A 23,057-nucleotide genomic window follows, 5' to 3' on the forward strand; every position below is an offset into this window, starting at 1 on the left:
AGAAATATAAAATATGTCAAAAATGAAATTGAATCTATAAAGAAGAGCCGAGTAGAATTGGTAAACTCATTTGCTGAGATGAGAACTGTTCTAAAGGCTGTACAAAGCAAACTAGTTAATGCAGAGGAACGAATAAGTGACCTAGAAGACAGGACAAGAGAAAGCACCCAATCAGAACAGCAGAGAGAAAAAGAAATAAAAACCAATGAAAACGATATAATGGACCTCTGGGATAATATAAAGCATGCCAACCTAGCATAATAAGGGTTCCAGAAGAGGAAGAAAGAACAAAGGGGATTGAGAAGTACTTGAAGAAAACATGAATTAAAATGTTCCAAACCTAGAGAAGGAGTCAGATATCCAAGTACAAGAAGCTCAGAGGATCCCAAACAGGAAGAACCCAAACAGACCCACACCAAGACATTTCATAGTCAAGATGGCCAGAATCAAGTAAAAAGCAAAATACCATACGTGGAATGTAAAATAAAGGACATAAATACAAAACAGAAACAGACACATACACACAGAATACAAACTTGTGGTTGCCAAGGGGGCAGCGGGTGGGAAGAGACAGACTGGGATTTCAAAATTTGTAGATACTGACAGGCATATGTACAACAGATAAACAAGATTAAGCTGTATATCACAGGGAAATACACAAGATCTTATGGTACCTCACAGTGAAAAGAAATGTGACAAAGAATGCACGTATGTTCACGTATAACTGAAAAATTGTGCTCTACACTGGAATTTGACACAACATTGTAAAATGACAATAACTCAATAAAAATAGTTTAAAAATAAAAGAAATGATTCTAAAGACAACAAGAGAGAAACAAAGAGTGAGTTACAAGGGAACACTCGTAAGGCTCTCAGCTGATTCCTCCACACAAACACTACAGGCTAGAAGGGAGAGGCAAGATAAACTCAAAGTCCTGAATGAAAACAAGTTGAAGCCTAGGATACTTCATCCAGCAAGGCTAACCTTTAGAACATAAGGAGAGATACAAAATTTCACAGACAAGCAAAAACTAGCAACATTAAACCTATGCTAAAAGAAATACTGAAAGGTCTACTCTAAATACAAAAGAAGCAGGATGCTACAGAAATGAGAATATCGTAACTGGAAAGGTGATAACTACCATGAGTTACAAATAGAATAACCACAAAGTTGTAAAAGAAGGCATCTAAATCATTAATAGTGGGAGAGGGAAGCAAGAAAATATAGAGTATTTCTTTTTTCTTTTAAAAATGTTTTGTTCTTGGTAGGATGGGTTTGAGCTCATATTACTATCTGTTTAATACAAACAGTTATAGTAATGGGTTAATAGACTTACAAAAAAGGGTTACCACTAGCTAAAAACTTACAAGTGAGTTACAAAAACTAAATAAAATCCAAGATAATACAAACAAAAATTACCAAACCACAAAAGGAAGAAGAACGGAGGACAGAGGAGATGCCAAATCAACTGCAAAAATAAGTTCAAAATGGCAATAAACACACATCTATCAGTAATTACTGTAAATGTTAATGGACTAAATGCTCCAATCAAAAGACATAGAGTGGCAGACTGGATAATAAAGGAAGAACCTTCAATATGCTGAATACAAGAGACCCACGTTAGGGAGAAGGACACATATAGATTGAGAGTGAAAGGATGGAAAAGGATATTCCATGCAAATGGAAAAGCCAAAAAAGCAGGTGTAGCAGTGCTGATTTCAGAAAAAAAATAGACTTTAAAACAAAGTCCATGAATAAAAATAAAGAAGGACACTTTATAATGATTAAGGGAGTAATATATGATGAGGATATTACACTCATTAATATATATGCATTCAATATGGGAGCACCTAAGCACATAAAACAACTACTAACAGAGATAAAGGCAGAAACAAATGGGATTATGATCATTGTCAGAGATTTTAACACTGCATTAACATCAGTAGACAGATCTGCCAGACAGAAAATAAATAAGGCGACAGAGAAATTAAATGATACAATAGAAAAATTAGATTTGGTGGATGTTTTCAGAGCATTACATGCCAAAAAAATAGGACATACATCCTTTTCAAGTGCACATGGAACATTTTCTAGGATTAATCATATACTTGGGCACAAAAGAAACCTCAGTAATTCAAAAAGTTAGAAATTATCTCAAGCATCTTTACTGAACACAATGCCATAAACTAAAATCAACTACAGAGAAACAAAGGAGAAAAAAAAGAAAAGCATGGAGATTAAACATGTTATTATAAAACCAATGGGTCAATGATGAGATCAAAATTGAAATGAAAAAATACCTTGAGACAAGTGAAAATGAAAACACAACCACACAAAATTTATTGGATGCAACAAAGGCAGTGCTAAGGGGAATATTTATAGCAATATAAGCCTTCCTCAAAGAAGAACAATCTCAAACAATCTAACCCACCAGCTAAAACAACTAGAAACAGAAGAGGGAAAAAAAAACAAAACCCAAAAGTCAGCAGAAGGAAGGAAATAATAAAGATCAGAGAGGAAATACATAAAATAGAGATTTAAACAACAATAGAAAAAAATCAATCGAATCAAAAGCTGTTTTTTTGAAAAAGTAAATAAAATCGACACACCTCTGGCCAAACTCACAAAGAAGAAAAAAGAGAGATCAAAAATAAGCAAAATAAAAAAGGTAAATAACACACAAAAAAAGAGTATCACATGAGAATATTATGAAAAACTATATGGAACCAAAATGGATAACCTAGAGGGGATGCACAAGTTTCTGGAAACATACAGTCCATGTAGACTGAATCAAGAAGAAACTGACCACTTGAACAAACCGATCACTAGAAATGAAATCGAAATAGCAATAAAAACCTCCCTACAAATAAAAGTCCAGGACCAGACAGCTTCACCAGGGAATTCTACCAAACATACAAAGAAGAACTCATACCAGTCCTTCTCAAACTCTTCCAGAAGACTGAAAAGGAGGGAATACTCCCAAACTCATTCTATTAAGCCACCATCACCCTGATACCAAAACCAGGCAAAGACACTACCAAAAAAGAGAATTACAGACCAATATTGCTGATGAGCATAAATCCTTACCAAAGTAATAGCAAATAGAATTTAACATCACATAAAAAGGATTATACATCATGACCAAGTGGGTTTCATCACAGGGACACAAGGGTGGTTCACATATGCATATCAATCAATGTAATACATCACATCAACAAGAGAAAGGACAAAAACCACATGATCATCTCAACAGATGAAGAAAAAGCATTTGATAGAATTCAATACCCATTTATGATAAAAACTATCACCAAAGTGGGTATAGAGGGAACATATTTCAAATTATAAAAGCTATATATGACAAACCTACAGCCAGCATAGTACTCAATTGTGAAAAACTCAAAAGCTTCCCACTAAAATCTGGGACAAGACAAGGCTGGCCACTATCACCACTCCTATTCAACATAGCCTTGGAAGTCCTAGCTACAGCAATCAGGCAAGAGAAAGAAATAAAAGGGATCCAAATTTGAAAAGAAGAGGTAAAACTGTCACTATATGCAGATGGTATGATACTATATATGGAAAACCCTAAAAGGTCCACACAAAAACTACTAGAACTAATTGAAGAATTCAGCAAGGTAGCAGGTTACAAGATTGACATAGAAAAATCAGTTCCATTGCTTTACACTAATGATAAATCAACAGAAAAAGAAAGTAAAGAAAAAAATCCGCTTAAAAATAGCACCCAAAGTAATAAAATACCTAGGAATAAATCTAACCAAGGAGGTGAGTGATTTATTTACAGAGTACTATAAAACATTGATGAACGAAATTAAAGAAGACTTTAAAAAAATAGAAAGATACCCCACGCTTCTTGATTGGATGAATCAATATTGTTAAAATGGTCATACTGCTCAAGGCAATCTACAGATTTAAGGCAATCCCTATCATATTAACCATGACATATTTCACAGAACTAGAACAAATCATAATAAAATTTATATGGAACCACAAAAGACCAAGAATTGCCAAAGCATTACTGAAGAAAAAGAAAGAGGCTGGAGGAAGAACTCTCCCAGATTTCAGACTATACTACAGAGCTACAGTCATCAAAACAGCATGGTATTGGAACAAAAACCAGACATATGGACCAATGGACCAGAATAGAGAGCCCAGAAATGAACCCACAAACTTTAGGTCAACTCATCTTCGACAAAGGAGTCAGGAACATACAATGGAATAAAGACAGTCTCTTCAGCACATGGTGTTGGGAAAACTGGACAGCAGCATGTAAATCAATGAAGCTAGAACACTCCCTTACACCATACACAAAAATAAACTCAAAATGGATCAAAGACTTAAACATAAGACAAGATACAATAAACCTCCTAGAAGAAAATATGGACAAAACATTATCTGACATACATCTCAAAAATGTTCTCCTAGGACAGTCTACCCAATCAATAGTAATAAAAGCACGAATAAACAAATGGGACTTAATTAAACTTACAAGCTTCTGCACAGCAAAGGAAACCAAAAGTAAAATAAAAAGACAACCTACGGAATGGGAGAAAATTTTTGCAAGTGAAACTGACAAAGGCTTGATCTCCAAAATATATAAGCAGCTCATAAAACTTAGTAAGACAAAAACAAACAACTCAGTCCCAAACTGGGCAGAAGATCTAAACAAGCAATTCTCCAATGAAGGAATACAAATGATCATTAGGCATATGAAAACATGCTCAATATCACTAATTATCAGTGAAATATAAATCAAAACTACAATGAGGTATCACCTCACACCAGCCAGAATGGCCATCACTGAAAAGTACACAAATGACAAATGTTGGAGAGGTTGTGGAGAAAAGGGAACCCTCCTACACTGCTAGTGGGAATGCATTTTGGTGCAGCCACTGTGGAAAACAGTATGGAGATTCCTCAAAAGACTAGGAATAGACTTACTGTATGACCCAGGAATCCCGCTCCTGGGCATATATCCAGAAGGAACCCTACTTCAGTATGACACCAGCACCCCAATGTTCATGGCTGCACTATTTACAATAGCCAAGACATGGAGACAGCCTAAATGTCCATCAACGGATAACTGGATAAAGAAGAAGTGGTATATTTATACAGTGGAATACTACTCAGCCATAAACATCGACAACATAACACCATTTGCAGCAACATGGATGCTCCTGGAGAATGTCATTCTAAGTGAAGTAAGCCAGAAGGAAAAAGAAAAATACCATATGAGATCGCTCATATGAGGAGTCTAAAAACAAAAACAAAAAAATAAAAACAAAAACAGAAAGCATGAATACAAAACAGAAATAGACTCATAGACATAGAATACAAACTTGTGGTTGCCGACGGTGTGGAGGTTGGGAAGGGATAGACAGTATTACAAAATTGTAGAACAGATAAGCAAGATTATACCATATAGCACAGGGAAATATACACAAGATCTTATGATAACTCACAGAAAAAAAAATGTGACAATGAATATATTTATGTTCATGTATGACTGAAAAATTGTGCTTTACACTGGAATTTGACACAACATTGTAAAATGATTATAAATCAATAAAAAATTAAAAATAAAAATAAATAAAAAGATCAAAAAAAAAAAGACTAGGAATAGACTTATTATATGACCCAGAAATCCCACTCCTGGGCATATATCACAAAGGAACCCTACTTTAAAATGACACCTGCACCCCAATGTTCATAGCAGCACTATTTACAATAGCCAAGATATGGAAACAGCCTAAATGTCCATCGACAGATGACTGGATAAAGAAGAAGTGGTATATTGATACAATGGAATCCTATTCAACCATAAAAAAACGACAGCATAATGCCATTTGCAGCAACATGGATGTCCCTGGAGAATATCATTCTAAGTGAAGTAAGCGAGAAAGAGAAAGAAAAAAACCATATGAGATCACTCATATATGGAATCTAAAAACAAACAAACAAACAAAAAACATAAATACAAAAGGCATAGAATACAAACTTGTGGTTGCCAAGGGGGTGGAGGATGGGAAGGGACAGACTGGGAATTCAAAATTTGTAGATACTGACAGGCATATGCAGAAAAGATAAACAAGTTTATACTGTATAGTACAGTTAAATATATACAAGATCTTGTAGCTCACAGCAAAAAAAAACAGTGACCATGAATATACGTTCATGTATAACTGACAAATTGTGCTGTACAGTGGAATTTGACACATTATAAAATGACTATAACTCAATAAAAAATGTTAAAAAAAGAAAAGAAAAGAAAGCCACTTGGGAATAAACTTAAAGTTTATATGGAATATGCAAAGTGAAATTTCATTGTTGTAATCCACAGCCAATGTTTCATCTAAAAGGAATTTTTTAAAGTAATTGTAAGATAATTTTAGTGCTTAGAACAAAAAAAATGAGCAGTTTGGATCAGCAATTCTTTAGTAATTTGTGATACAGCAACAATAAAAATGTGGATTTTGACCTCAAAAAATAAATAAACAAACAAACAAAAAAACCCTGCAGTATCAAAGTGCAGCACTGAATGGCTTAGTGGATGTTTTGTCTGCTAAGCCTAAAAGCTGTGGGAAAACTGAGCATTCCATCAGATGCAAAGACCATCTTCCCCTCTTCCCAGCTCTGGATAAAGAATTGCAATCCAGGTTAGTCTTACCTTGAGAAAAATGTGCAGGCCATTTACATTCTGATGCCAACAATTGGCCAAGTTCCCCAAGGAACTGGAATTTGGGTGCCATGTTGAATTAGGGTCTGCCATGCGCCCGTCAGCAACATTCACTATTGCCGTGAAGACAAAGAGTGTGATGTTGAGTAACCCAGCCCCTATAGGCCTTTGAAACTGTGGGGCAGTCAGACGTAGTGGAAAGAATCAACGCAAGTTAGCAATGCCCTGTGGGGAATTTTCTAAGGACACCTTCTCAAGTACACCAGCTTCCAAGGTGCTCCGCCATATGTGTGGTCACTGAAGAGGCAGGTGACCCAACACCTAACATCACACGTTGATAGCTCAGGCTCAGGTCCCTCCATAACACGTACATCTAGCTCCTTCTTCCATTTAGCGAGAAGAGGCCAGCTTGCCCCAGTTGTCAGCTTGCTGTGGGTCTCAGTGTTAACATACACCTGGTTATTTACATACCTGTAGATGCCCTCCACTAGGATGAGAATCTTCTTCCAAGCTCTGCGGGTTCGGGGCTGGCCATAGATTACAGCATCTCTCAGGAGCTTCTCTAGGCTTTGCATGTCTTTAAATAATACAAAAAATCAAGTTAGGAGAGGGTTTTTCTGTTCCTCCTTCATCTTCTTTTTTTCAGGAGTCGTCAGATTTTTTAGACTCAACCTCAGATCCGAATATTCAGAGAGCAAAGTTGGAACCAGATAACACCTAGAGGAAAAGAGGTCTATTTTTAAAAATTAATTTATATGTATTTATTTTTATTGAAGCATAGTTAACTTATAGAGAAGAGTCTATGTTTTAGTAAAATTTAACTCTGACCAGATGACTAGTCTGGTTTGTCAAGCAGGCAGAATGAACTTCTAGGGGAGAAACATGGTTTCACACAGGCTCCTACACGGCTCTCCTCTCCTGTCTCAGCAAGATGGAAGCTTTACATTAAATGTGTTTCTTAAGCTTTGTTGCCAGGTTAAACTTGATCCTGAGAGGTGTCCTTAACTAACACAAATCTGTTAGCCCCCAGTGCTTCAGAGTTCAGCAGGGTTTGCCTTAGCAGTAACATTTTTGGCCAGCAGGGGTCTCACTGCCTAAGCATTGGGACCTAACTTTTGACATCCCCCAACTCTGGAGGTTTCAAAACCTTATGGCAGGGGAACAATTAGCATCTTTTGTAAGTTATTTTGAGGCTTCTGGAAACATTAACAAGAGTTCACAATTATTGGGCTTTCTCTGCGTCCCAGGCATCCATCTAAGCATGTTTTTTGTCATAACTCTTGCAATCCTCACAAGACCCTGAGGAGGGGGAGCCTCCATTTCATATTTCAAAAAACCGAGGCACAGAAAGATCTGGTAAATTGCCTGAGGTCTATGATCAGATCCAGCAGAGCCAGGATTTTAACCCATGCAGCCTTGTACCTTGAGCCACGTTTGCAACCACTACCTTTTACTGCCTGATATGACAGCCATGGTCCTCTCTTCCCAAACTCCACAGTGATGTACAGCAAGGAAAGATGAAGGTCTGGTAGATTATTCTTGTTAACTTTCAAAATCAAATATAATTAATGGTAACTTTTCACTTATCTGCACTTAAGTGTGGATGACTTCGGCAAGATTTGCTTATCAACCCAGCTCTGTGTGTGTGTGTGTGTGGTGTGTGTATGTGTGTAGGTTTGTGTGTGTTTAATCTGCAAAGCCCAGAGGAGAAAGAACAAAAGTATAGGTTTATGGGCATGTTTTTCAGACTCATTATATTTCTGCTCAGATAGCTTTCCCTTTTTGAGAGTCTGAAACTGAAATACTTTAGGTCTACAATAGAATTTTAATCAATAGAATTTGCTAGAATTTAATCAATAGAAGATGTTGTAGAGCCGCTGACTTGCCTGCTGCGTAATGTTCACCAGTCATTTGAGATCCCACTTAAATGCTCGGAGGAAAGACCCAGCAGAGATAAACCTGAACCAGCACAGTCAGTACTGGTTTTGGCCGTTGCTTCAAGCAGCAGACACTCGTTGGTTTATCACTGGTCCAGGCTCAAGTTCACTGAGGTTCTTGGTCTCAATGGAGAGCCTCTCAGCCTTGTCTTCTGCCCCTACTCTGTGGTTGGATCTGGTTTAGGGCTTTCTTCAGTGTTGGGGGAGGGCACTGGTGGATGCTTTCACATTTCCACATTGCAACCCTCTACCCCCAATAAGGCGACAAGATATTTCTTTGAAATAGAACTTGGATGTAATATTTTTAAAATGATCAAGTACATTTTAGCAAACTATATTTAAATCAAGGTGTGGCAAGAGAAGCAGAGAGGGATAAGGTCAATTACCTTGATAACCCAATATGAGAGCCTCTTAATCTGAGGCTTTCCTGGTTAATAGAGTGCATCCCAAGCTGTCCCCAACATCCACTCTCTAGTGACTGGATCTTGGGTCCTGGCATTCAGAAATAGTGTATGACAAGTGATTAGGGGTGCTGTGTGTTAGAATCTCTTGGAAACCCAAGCATTAGATATACTCTTTGACATCCTTTGACAAGAAGACTAACAATATAAATAATGAAGAAGACAAACAGTTATTGGAAATAGCCTCTTTGTAGTATGTAATTAGTGATATCTGGCATGATATGGGAATCAATGAACATAAAAAAATGTCATTTTTCTTTTTTTAACAATAAGCCAGAGACTGACTTTTTAGTTGACCTATCAGGTTAAATGTGGATTTAATCCATTTCATTAAGATAATATAAGACCCATTAAAGAAGAAATGGAAGACATGGGAGCTTTCATTTTATTTTATGTCCTGTTTTTTCATCTGCAGAACAGGTATAATGATACTCCTGGAATCAGTATAGTGTCCTGGTCATAAAATATTTCCTTATTACAAAACGTACAAGACTTTGTTTCTTCCTCTTCCTACTCAACATGTGGGAAGCGAGTGACACAATTACACACACTCAAGTTCGCAGCTTCTCCTTTCTAGTGTCTGGGAAACACTTCTTTGGTTTTCTCTTATCCCTCTTCCCACTCTTCCTAGTACTCTTTGTGAAAGCCATTTCTCCTTTTCACACTTTTCCTTTTGGGACTTTCTTCCTGGTCTTTTTCTCTGTTTTGTCATTTACTTTCCAGTGGGTCTCACACTTTGGTGAACATGAGTCATCATCTGGGGAACTAGTTACAATGTGGATTCCCCGGCTCACTCCAGAGATTCTGAACCAGTGGATGTGGGATGGGGCCTGCAGTGTGCATGTTTGGGGTCTTGGGACTCCTGGTCCATCACCTAAAGCCAGACTTCTATTTTGAGTGATACGATTTTCCCTCTATGTTTCAGACTAACCCACAGGTACCTGAAGCCCAGCATTTTCAAGAGAGAATTTGCAGCAGACTGCACCACCAGCCACAACTCCTACACATCCCATTCCAGTCCTTTGGCATGTGACCTCACAGTCCTTCCCACCAAAGGGTGGAGGCTGTATGCCTGCCTCTGATTTGGGATCAGCCAAGTGACTTGCTTTGGCTAACAGAAGCCAGGGAAGGAAGAGCAGGCTAGTTCCAAGCTTGAATTTAAGAGGTCTTCCATGCTCCTGCTTTCCTCCTGAATTTCTACCAGTAATATGAAGAGAACACTCCCAGACTAAGCCACTGGTCCTGGGAGGGTCCCAGAGAGGCTGAGAGACAAGAAGGGCACAGTCAGCCCAGTCCCTCTGCAGTCATGAGTGAGAAACGTGTGCTATTTGTTGGATGCCACTGAGGTTTCAGGTCGTTGGTTACGGTAAAAGCTACTTAACACTGTATCAAAAGCCCTTCCTGATCTGTCCCCTGGCCACCTTCCTGATGTAGTTTCACAGTGTTCCCCAGCACACAGCTTCCCAGTGCTCGCTCCTATGTGCTTCCCCTCTCGTCTGTCTGCAGAAGTTCCACACACCACTCAAGCCTCCACTCACACTTTTCTGGCCAATAAAACAGATTTTCTTCCTTCTTGGTGTCCTTGATGACTCATCATTTTTTTTTTTTTAAGAACTCATCACGTTGTTCATTATTTGATCTCATTTCCCTCCATGGAAGGCAGGGATCTTGTCTTAGTCATCCTTTTAGCCTTAGTCCTAATGTCCAGTAATAGTACTAAATTGATATTTGATAAGTGAATCCCTTGTCATTTCATGGAAAAGATTATAGACCAGGAAAAACGACAGGAAATGGCACCTTTGGATCTAAACAGGAATTATGAGAACGAATAACTGCCTTGTGCCTGCAACTATATATATATATATATATATATATATATATATATATATATATATATAACACTAATATTAGTTAATTAACTATGTTATTGGCATGAGTTTTAAAGACAGACATGTATCTTCTGAGTCTTCACCTAAGATGCTGTGTCTTAGTGACAATACACCTGTTGACCACTAGATGGCAGCCAAGGAAATAGCATTCTCACTTTGAGAACTTCATGGATAATAAACCAACTTTATTGATGTTTTGGTTTAGGCTGGGTTCCTAAAATGTTAAAGAAACCCATTTAATTGGGGGAACCAGCTCCCTTCTGTATAATCCACTGCAGGCTTGTTAGTCTCTGAACAGAATAAAGAGATGATGAATATAAATATTCCTGTTTAAAGAGTTTTTCCTTTAAAGAGACTTGGAACTTATAAGATTTTGTACAGAAATAACACATGAGTGTGGTTCCAGGGCCATAGTAACAAAATCAAACCCACTGAACTAAATTAGCTGCCATTTAATAATGAACAGTGTAAGTTTTTGAAAAATCTGTTCATGTAGAGATTATTGTGCTGTGTGTGCAATCAAAACAGTCACATACATATTAGAGGTTGAGTTCGGGAGTTTAAGTGATGCTCACTAACTAAAATAAAAGCAGGACAGAAAACAAGCCTTCAAATAACCTTGATGTGTTCTACATATTTTGCAGATGGAAGTGAGAGGAATCCCCAGTCCTTCTGTGGCAGGGGACTCATTGTTTCCAATGTGAAAGGACAGTTCCGTGGGGAGAAGCTTTCAGAACTTGGAACTTCAGAAACCCCTGGTGTCCACATACTGGGATCTCTGAACAGAAGAAAAATCAATCAGCTGTTTTTCCCCTTAGGGGACAAACTCACTAACCTCTTCAGAGAGACTGGACAGAGAAAGGTATCACTTCACCCACTGTAGGATCTCCATCCGTGTTAATATCTGGTAGTTCCTCTCTGGTTCTGAGGGCCTTGCTCTATAATTCTACAGTGTGTGGGTTACAGACCCATAGGATTCCAGGGATTGTGGTTTATGTTCTGCAGGCCTTAGGAGAGTCTGCTGCTTCAGCAAAGCACATGCTCACATCTGCAAGGGATTTTTACATAATAATGCTTATTAAAGTGCTTATCCTTGTATTATGTTAATCCTTGTGACACTCTGAGACTTACAGAGGAATGATTAGGTTTCCTGTTTTTCAGATAAGCACACTAATGCCAGAAGGTCTGTAAAACCAATAACAAGAAAAAACCAAAAATGAAAAAGAAACAAATAAAGGAATCCCTATGCCCAACCAAACCAATTTCTCCTTGGGCTATAAAGAAAATTCTGAGCTATGAAAATTAAAAGAAAAAGTTTGATGCCATCAAGGTGGACCTACACAGTTTCACTGTACAAGATTGTTATAAAGTTATAATGACACCCTATGGAATTGTAATCACCACAAATGTATCATCATTATTCACCACCAAGTCTGCCTCACCAAGGCGTGTCCCTTTGGCTTGTGAATGCGGGGAGGACTGAACTGGCACAGCGGGTGATGGAACTTGGTGTGGAGGCCACATTCTGGTGCAGAGCAGTCCTGTTTTGTCACAGGCATGGCTAACTGGATTATGGATTTCTAAATACCAGGGGAGGCTGGTTTGTGCCCAAAGCAACTATCAGGCTTAGGTGACAATTACACATTGCCAGCCTGTCCCTAAATTGCAAGCTCTGATAATATCAGCAAGCCCCCAGGATCTGGGATAACTACAGGAACTGCCCTGTGAAAAAAGGACACAGGTGAACAACACAGCGTAGTCTTCTCGGAAGGAGGGTTCGGTGTAGTTCAGTGTCTTCCTAAAGAGAAGAACTAGGGCTATGGCTTCTTTCCTGCTTTCCTGTACAGACCCACCCTGAAAACCTGCACCAACGTAACGACAAAGAAACAACACTGTCTCTTCAGCCCTGGTGGCCTATTTCCTCATCGCTTGTGCAAATGAGCTTTGCTGAGACTTGAGACCCCTCTCCTGGCCACCCCTCAGTACCCTTCCCCGTTCCGGAACTGGGGCCCCTAGTCAGGGCTGAACTCCCCATCTTCCCACCATTCCTCCTGTTCCCTCTGAGATATTCAATTCATCCTTCAATCTTGAGCCCACATGTGATATATTAAGCAATCGGTACTTAAATACCTGTGAATGATGGTAAATTATTCTTCCTTTTAAGATGGTTTTGCGGGGAGACTTCCCTCTTGTTTAGCCTTTGGGGGAAAACATAATCATAATGGCCAACTCTGGCAAGCAAAGCAAATATTTTTCTCGAAGTCACAAATAGTCTCTTCTCCATGAGATCAATGAGGGCATTTCTGATGCATTGAAAATTTGATGCCTTAAGTCTTACAAAACAGTTTGGGTAATACTCTGGTTCAGGTTTTCTGGATGGGTCTGTAAATATGTGGACAGCTATCACATGGGCCTTGGTAGGTAAAAGAAGCAAGGTGACCTTCCTGGAAGAACCAAAAGTCAGCTAGGGGCAGAGGAACTGGGCTGGGCAGGGGGTAGGGGGTGCTGGGGGCAGGGCCTGCTTCCTCAGTGGAGAGGGTCATACCAGAAAGTTCTGGCATTCCTGGGGACATGAGATGAAGAACAGGCAGAGCCTAACGCATGGGGACAGAGTGTTGTGCGCTCAGGCTCTGGTCCTGTTGTCACATGGAGGGCTCTGATCCTCAGGGAAGGGCCTGTGGAACTAAACAGAGTACTGAGCTGGGACCCGGAGTGAGCAGGGTCAGAGTAGGAGGTGAGCCAGGATTCAGGGATGCTGTGTGAGCCCAGGGCTCAGGGGCTTATGTCCAGGTGCAGCAAGAACAACCACTGAACCTGGCTTCCCATGCCTAACCTGACTGCCTGACCCAGGAGAGCTGCCTGGGAGATGGAGGGTACCACGTCCTGCATGCATCATGCTACCATCTGGGGGCGGCAGTGGGTGGAAAGGAGGTAAAAGTTCATTATGCTTAGAAATGGGAACTCTAGGGTCAGAATTCCTAGATTTAAACCCCAGTTCTGCCTTTTTCCAGCTCTGTGACTCTAAGCAAGTCACCTCTCCGTGTGTGCCTCCTGTTTCTTCATCTGTAAAAACGGGATAATCAAAAGGTGCCTTGTTATGTGGTTGTGAGGCTAAACTGAGTCAATGCTGGTGAAAGTTTAATTCCAGCAAGGGTTCAAGGCTGTTACTTTTAAAAGAGTTAGAGGCAGTTGCTGTATTTATTAAAGTGAATAACATGGTTCAAAGTCCAAATCATACCTTGAGATCTAAAAGGTCACGGTTTGTAAAGTGGTCTAAGGGATGTTTACAGGTTTGACCTTTCACTTAAATGACACCCATGAGCCCTCATTCCACAGAAGAGGTAGAACTCAGAGTGTTCCACCAACACTGCACACTTTGTTCTTCCTCCTCTCTGCCTTCAAATGCAGAGAATTCTTATTTTTTTCTTTTTACATTTTTTCCCCAAACCACCCCCAAATTCTTAGCCTTCCCAGTCCTCTGACCTCATGGCAACTCTCCTGGCTGAAAAGACTGCTTCTCCTTTTTGAAGCCAGCTCAAGAAGCCCTTCATGACTCACCTGAGTGTGGGCATTATCTACAGCCCCCTAGTGCACGTGTGGTCCTGCACAAGCAGCTGCAGCAACACCTGGGAGCTCCTCAGAAATGCAGAAGCTCAGACCTCACCCAGATCTACTGAATCAGAGTCTGCATTTTAATAAGACTCCCCCCATCACAGTGATGCCTGTATACTTTAAAGTCTGGGAACATTGGTCTAGAATCTATATCATACACAATTACCAGGAGAGTGAACAGATTCTGGGAAAAGAGTAAGTCAATTCTAATTTCCCCAGCTCTCTGAAAGAAGAAGTTCAGCTTTCCAGAGAGTTAAAACTCACTCAGGGTTTGAGGTCCTGGGATGGCAGTGTGCTGGTATACTCAGCCCCAAGGATGTGTTTACGAAACGCCTCCAGGTACCCCTCAGAATTCATACCGATTTCTTCAAATGCACCAGAATCATTGAGGAAAATGAACTCATGGGTCCAAGTTGGACCTGGATCCTTAGCTTGTGCTGTGAAATGGCTGGAGAGTCTGTTTTGTGGCACTGATGAGTCATAAAGGTAAACTGAGGATTGGCCATTTCACTGGAGTTACCAACTGTAGAAAGTGCAAGGGGAACTTAGCACGTAGCCAGAAGAATGTGGGTGGAAATTTAGGCTACTAACAGGATAAGCGATCCCACTAGGTTGGTTTTCACACAAGAACCCACAGCTCTCGGGGTCCTGCATGTGGCCAGGCAATGGCTGGACTCAGCCAGTGGATAAAAACATCAGCCCCAGCTGTGCATGTCCTACTTGTACCTCCCAGCCCAGCTCCTTACTGCTAACACAGGTCATTCTTTGTCCAAGAGGCTTTATTTCTAGCTGTGGGAGTATACTCGGTCTGAGTAGGGACAACGCTCAGTCAACCGCAAGTGGTAACTGGTGGATAAATACCCCAGCTCCCACCCCTCAGGTGGGATAACACTGAGGCACGTTTATACTGGTGTCAGCATTTCCTAGAAGGTTGGAGCTCCAGTAGTCTATTATAGTAACTTGCTTCACAGCACACCCTTTACTCTCTGCCTCCTCTTCCCTGTCTTCATGCCCTGCTCATCTGCTGGTGCATCCTGGGATTGCTTCCTAAATAAATGACTTACCCTCACATCTAGGTCTTAGATCTGCTCCTGGGGGAAATGAACAAAAACCAGAGCTACCAACTTGGATTTAAAAGTTGACTCTTACCATATGTCATCTGTGTGTGCTTAGGGAGGCATTTAATCAATTTGAGGAGGGGTTTTATCTCAATAAGTGGGAACAATGAAGAGAAATATGAATCTGGATTTTTGTTAAATTTAGATGAATTAATTACATAAAAGGCTTGAAGTAGTGCTTGACAGCAGAGAATGCTGAATAAATGATAGGTATGATTTCAGTAAAGTTGTCCTTTGGTATCCATGGGGGCTATTTTCCAGGAAACCCAGCAGACACCAGCTCTGTGGATGCTCAAGTCCCTAGTACAAAATAACAGTGATTTCATGTAACTTATGCAAGCCTCTCATATACTTTAAATCATCTCTACATTACTTATAAAGTCTAATGCAATGTAAATGCTATATCAGTATTTGCCAGCACATGATGAATTAAGGTTTTGCTTTTTGTTACTTTCTATAATTTTTTTCTGAGTATTTTGTATCTGTAGATGGTTGAATATGGTGGATGTGGAACCTGCAGAAATGGAGAGCTGATTGTAACTGTCCACATTCACTATCCAGGAAGGATTAATCCATGGTGATAAATTCTGCTAAAAATGTGCTTCAGAGTCCTCTACTTTTCCTTAGAGAGTACAGCTTTTGGGTGTTCTGATTTGGTTTCCTTTCAGAATTTTCCTTCTTTTTTTTCTTCTCAGTTTCTTATTCTGATTTGGTGGGAAATAGAGAAATGATGTATAGCTCGAAAGTATTGGTCAAGCCTGTTTGCATAGGATTCAAAGTTTGTTATGATGGTCTGAATAGTTTTAACCCTTCAGGTGTATTTTTCCCATACAGAATGCAAAAATGCAAGGGCCCAGAATTCTGATTTATTTACAGTTGCTCTAAATATCAAACCGGTATCCACTGGAACTGATCTACATGAAAATAGGACCTTTTCTACCCCAATGTCAGAAGTATATCCTTAATGTGTAAGCAGAGGACACAGGCCGATCAAAGTCCAGGGAAAAAGAACAAGTGTAGTCATGTGAAATCCCATAATCCTGATGTTTATGAACATTCCAGTTTAGGTGGACATCCTTCAGAACTCATCTCACAAACTCTTGTATGGGCTGGTTACATGCCTCACATACACACACACACAGGAGGGCAACATCTTCTGCAGAGCCTTCAAAAAATCTCCACATTATCATTCCAATCTGCACTGATGTACATTAAGAATTAAAGTATCATTGTTTTCTACTGAGGTATTTAGTATGATCCTGGGAATAGCAAAGCAAGAAAGGGAGCCAGCAGTAACTGTTGCCTTACATGTTGTGACTCCAGTTCCAGGAGTCATATGCTCAGTCACATGCTTAGTTCCAGGCCTCATTAGTGAGCAGCTATGATCTTGGACAGGTACAAAACAACCTATTTAAACCTGAATTTCCTTATGGGTAAACTAGTACCTATGTATGGGGCTGTACACAGGGTTAAATAGGTACATGAGAGAAGGTCACTAGCTCAGTATCTAGCACAGGGTAAATTCTCAGTAAGTGCTAGTTGCTGGTATAAAATAACCACAGCTAACATTTATTATAAGGATATAGATAAGAGCTATTATTGATTAGCTGGGGGTACCAAGAAAGAGCATAAGGAATAAGTTACTAAATGTTTTAAGAGCTTCATAAAACTGGAAAGTGAAATGAAATTTCTGAATTGTAATTTCAGCAAAGGATTAAGGAATTAATTTTTTTTAAAAAAACAGTTTCAAACCTAACACAAAATTTGCAAGAATAAGAACACTACAGAAAACACCCAGGTACTTTTTACCCAGGTTCATCTATTAACACATCATCCCATTTGCTTTATCATTGTATCTATTGACCTAACATTGATCTATTTATTTATCTCTCTATCTATCTATCATCATTATTTCTATAGAACCTCCAAGAGAGGACTAGTGAGTGGTATAATTTGGGCTGAACTCCAAAAAATAATAAATGCAGGATAGAGAGGGTATGATACTGTGAATTAGAATAAGAAATATATGTATTTGGTTTTCATCCAATCTTCCTGCCACATAGTTGCTAAAGGGATAAGAACTTTATTGATGTCTTTTGTTATGTTAATGAAGTGATTTTTGGAAAGCACTTGAGAATGGAGGCTGGTTGACAGGGATATCAGCTCTGTGATTGGAGGGTTGGAATTTTCATTCCTACCTTCTAACCTCTGGGGAGGGTAAGGGTCTGGAAATTGAGTTCAATTACCAATGGCCAATGATTTAAGCAATTGTGTGTATGTAATGAAGCCTCCATAAAACCTCAAAAGGATAGGGTTCAGAGAGCTTCCAGGTTGGTGAACACCAGCCTGGAGATTCATGGAGAGAGCATGGAAAGTCCTGCCGACCTTTCCACCTACTTTGCCCTATGTATCTCTTCCATCTAGCTGTTGCTGAGTTACATCCTTTAATAATTAGTTGGTAATTTAGTAAGTTAATTGGTTTCCTGAGTTCTGTGAACTGTTTTGGCATATTATATTAGTTAAACCCAAAGAGGGGGTTATGGGAACCTCTGATTTTTAGCTGGTCAGTCTGAAGCACAGGTGACAACTTGGACTTGCAATTGGCATCTGAAGTGGGGACAGTCTTGTGGGACTGAGCCCTTAACCTGTGGAGTCTGATGCTATCACCAGGTAGGTAGTGTCAGAAGCAAATTGAATTGTATGCAGGATGCCCAGCTGGTGTTGAAGAATTGTTTGGTGATATGAAAAACCCTCCACACATTGGAATTGGCTCCTGAGTCATTAGAGGGTGTAAAGAACTGCTTTGAGGTGAGTCCGTCTTTACAATCCATAAGAAAAAGTATTTTCCATCCAATGCTGTTCAAAGTTTTAACCTGACTCAAAGTTGCTTGTATTTCTGTTTTCATCTCCACTGGACAGATGGAAAGGCCACTAAGTGCTTTGAGCAAAGTTCCTCCAAGGAACAGCATGGCACAAAGCTGAGCTGCCTAAGCACCTTTCACTGCTTCTTGAAGTACATACACCTTAGCTTGTATATACATGTTTGTGTCCTTATTTTAACTGGCCAAGGGCTCAAGGTTCCTCTCCAGTAGTTCAGCCTCACACTCAGGACACACTGGAGGTCTTTCTGTCTTTGCACACTCCAGATTAGTCTTCTGTTTGAAATGTCCTGTCTCATCTCTGATTAGAATTCTCTTAATTGTTCAAAGTCTATAGCAAATGTTATCTGTTTCATGCAATCTCCAAGATGACATGACCTCTGCATTTTTCCGAGTCACCATAATGTTTTCTACTGTCCCTTAGTGATACTGGTGATGACAATAATGAGGGTAATAATAATTGTAGTAATGCAGCAGGTACAAACAAATCAGTAGTTTCCATAACCATATATGTACTAAGTGCTCTCTATCCCTCCCACAGCATACAACGATTCAGGCATCATAATTATCCTCATTTTTGCAATTAGTAAATAGAGATGCAAGAAGGTTAAGTAATTTGCCTAGGACCATATACTAATAGGCTATAGAACAAAGACACAAATGCCTGGGTCAGTCTATACTTTTTAAAATGACAAAACGATGCTGTTAAATTTATATATGCTTTATGATAATTATAATTTTAGGAAAACCTATTTACAAGAAAACATGCAGATTTGGGTGTAGAATTCAGCAAAATTTAATAAGAATATAAGCATCACTTCAGTCAAAATATCAAGTATTTTTTCACTCTTTAATGTTTTCCATGCCTCTTTTTACCAATTCCAACCCACTCCAGGAGAGACAAGTATTGTTATTATTTATATCACCATAGATGAGTTTCATCAGTTTTTGACTTTTCCATAGACAAACTCATATAGTATGTACCCTTTTGTGCATGATTTATTTCATTAAAAATAATATTTCTTGAGTATCACCCATGTTGTGTGTATCATTAATTTATTCCTCTTTATTATAGAATTGTGTTCTAGTATATTAATAAAGCATAATTAATTTTCCTATTCACCTGTTGATAGGTATTTGAGTTGTTTCCAGTTTTGAGCTATTCTGAATGAAGCTGCTATGAACAATCTTGTACAAGCCTTTATTGTGAACATATGCTTTCATTTCTCTTGGAAATTCTGAGCTGTGGAATTTCGGGGTCATAGTACAGGGATATGTTTAGTTTTACAAGAGTTTGCCAAAAAAGTTGTGTCATTTACACCAGGAATAGGTGAGAGATCTAGTTGCTCTCATTTGCTAGTTGCTTAAATCTTTGCCAACATTTGGTGTTGCCATCTTTTGGATTTTAACTGATCTTTTAGATTTAACTATTCCAGTGAGTGTGGAAAGGTACAGTAGTTGAAACCTTTACTCTTAACCACTGCTTCATGTCATCATGGTCCTTTTTCACTTTAATCCATGATAATTACCTTTGTATATATTTGCCCCTCCCACTAGATTATAAGGTCTCAGCTAAGATATTACCATGCCATTTTTATAGTTCTCCAAAGGCCTAATATAGTGCCTGAATCAGATGAGGTGTTTGATAAATGCTCAACAAGTTTTGGCTGAGAACAATTTTTCTCCATTTTCTGGCTCCCTTTACCAACCTTAGCCAACTTTAGGCCAGGAGTGTAAAAGAGTACTCCTCACAGAGAGAGGAAGAGTGAGGATAGTTAATATGATACTGTGTGTCTGCTGATATATCTCAGGGCACACTGGCAAGATCAAGGTCAACCTAGACTAAATGAGGTTAGAAAATAAGTTTCTAGAGCTTGTATCCTTCATTATGTATCAAAATAACATGGGAAGTTCTGAAGAAATGCAGCTGCCTTGGTCCCAACCCAGATATTTGGATTCAGTTGTTCTGGAGGAGAGTTAAGTCATTGATCTTTCATAGATATTCCCTAGATGCTTCTACTGTGCACCTAGAGTAATGGCATTCCACTGATCTCAGTAGAATGGAGTGAGGAAATGAGAGGTTGACATTGATAAATATCTCCCTCCAAGAGTGAGATCATCACATTTAACCATATCCATGGATGGCACTACTGTTGAATAATTATCAACTATTCCCTTTATCCTTCCTCAAGTAGACAGAATCTTTGATCACCAATTACCTGCTTTGCCAAAGAATCAAAAGGGCATACATAGCACATTATGCTAACATCAAAAATATTTTCCTTTGTCTCCTAACAAATTAATATCTTGAATCCCTAAAAGGTGTCTACTCCCAACATTGTAAACGTAATTTGAATCTGGATGTGACAATTGGCAATAAATAAAACAGAACTGAAAGAATTGAACTTGGTTTATTAAAGACTAAAGCCAAGATTGAGTGTTTGATGCAAAATTAAGAAATGGAGCCAACATATTTTGAATTAACATTGAGCTAAATGTCATCATCAAGCTGTAGGTCTAAGGGGCCTCAAGTGTGGTTCTTACAGAGGGCCTGGCACTGACCTTCACTCCAAGGTGTTCATCTTTGCATAGCAGCTGAAGATGGTTCAGTAAACATGTAGCCAGGCCTCATCTCCTCAGTGAGAGAGGAGATTTTTCATTAGAATAAGTCTACAAGCTGGAAAAGGAGGTTCACTTTAGAATGCTCCCATGCATTTGCTGTCCTCTCCCACAGGACAGCTGTCCTTGGCCTGAGATTTCTGTGAGGTGGTACGACAGACTGGAACAATCCTTCTCCCTGACTTCTTTGTTTTCTTCTCTTTACTTCAGTCTTTGTTACTTCCTTGGAGAACAATGGGAGAGTACCAATGAAGAGGAACAAGGAAAAGCAGAGGGAAAGGGAAAGCAGGAGAGAAAGTGGTGAGAAGGAAGAGAGAGGAAATGTGTATGTGTGTGTGTGTGTGTGTGCATGTGTGTGCATGTGTACACGTGTGTGTGCATGTGTACACTTGCATGTACACAGAATGAAGGGGGAGTTCTGATGACAGAAATGAAGAGTTAGGATCAGGAACTTTGAACTAGATGGATCCTTACACATCATATAGATCAACCCTCTCATTTCACAGATGGAAAACTAAGTACAAGAAAGATGAAAGGATCTACACAAGGTGATGCAACAAATCAGGCACAGAGCTGGACAAGACATCTCAGTATCCACCAGCACCTCCTTCTAAGTATTCCCTAATACTTCCCATGCCACCCTGAGCTCAGCACCGAGCCTCACAACCTGGAGCCAGAAAGGACACAGCAATGAAGTTGATTAGATGGTTCGTGTTGCAGGGGATGGTAAAAGGAGGTACTTATGCTAAGGAACAAGATCACTTTTTACCTATTACACAAAATTTAAGTCTTCAAATTTTTCCAAGATAGAGTCAAAAAAAAAGAAGCAATTTACATTTATGATAATTACACACAGCCTAAGAGATCAGTCATGTTCTCAGAGGCAACATCACAAGACCCCTAATAATAGTAGCGACACTAATGGGTTCGGGTTACACTTAGCAATCTGGGTGTTTAATGAATTTCAACCATTTGTCCCAGGTCACCAGAGGTTACCAAGCCCCTAGTGAATATAAACATAACTATGTTTCATTAGGCTAAGCTCCTAGTTTGAAGAGCAAGGACAAACCTCCATCAATCATCTTTACTTTTATCTAAAAGCAAGCGGTACATGTTGGATAGACATTGACACTTACTGTTGTGTTTGAAGATCCTTATGGTTGCACCTGAGAGGCGGGCCCCAAGCACAAGAGATGCATGGTTTAACTCATCACTTAAAATGAGGCACCCCTGTGTAGAAAAGAAGCACACAAAACGGGCCGATAAATAAAGTGAAAGGAAAACATATGTGGGAGCAGGAAAACACTTCATGATGCCTAACACAGATTCCCCAAATCCTCTTTAATATTAAAAGGCCAAGAATTCAACTGGTGTCTATATGGATAAAATCCTCTAGAGAAATTAGTTGATGGAGATGGGGATTCTCCTAAGGGATAGCATCTTTTTGAAACATTTGCATATAGTTTTCAGCAGAGAAGGTCATTCAAGGTCTTGGTTAAGCACCAGGTAGCATGTAAAGGATTGATGTTTGACAGGAAAACTAATAAACTTTTGGGTGGATTAGGAATTTTCTGGGGTTTTTCAATCCCATTCTGGATTATATGGGATGGTACTCTTACTGGAAAACAGGGGTCTTTTCAGCAAGATATTTCAACCTCTTGTTTTCTTTTGTTGTTGTTGTTGAAGTACAATAAGTTTACAATGTTGTGTCAATTTCCGGTGTACAGCATTCTGTTTCAGTCATACATATACATATATATATTCATTTTCATATTATTTTTCATTATAGATATTACAAGATATTGAATATAGTTCCCAGTGCTATACAGTATAAACTTGTTGTTTAT

The 23,057-nt window shown here is 39.2% G+C and overlaps 1 protein-coding gene across 1 annotated transcript in view; it reads right to left on the reverse strand.

The window, feature by feature from the left end:
• Window positions 1–23,057, reverse strand: part of LOC102535474 (serine palmitoyltransferase 3) — a 147,800-nt gene that overhangs the window by 81,547 nt on the left and 43,196 nt on the right. The window contains exons 6-7 of the mRNA XM_072943808.1: window positions 22,347–22,440; window positions 7,167–7,272 (exon numbers count right to left, since the gene is read on the reverse strand). Of these exons, the coding sequence (XP_072799909.1) occupies window positions 7,167–7,272; window positions 22,347–22,440 (200 nt within the window). The remainder of the gene's footprint in view (window positions 1–7,166; window positions 7,273–22,346; window positions 22,441–23,057) is intronic.

Source organism: Vicugna pacos, chromosome 19 (genome assembly GCF_048564905.1).
Source record: "Vicugna pacos chromosome 19, VicPac4, whole genome shotgun sequence".
Lineage (NCBI taxonomy): Eukaryota > Metazoa > Chordata > Mammalia > Artiodactyla > Camelidae > Vicugna > Vicugna pacos.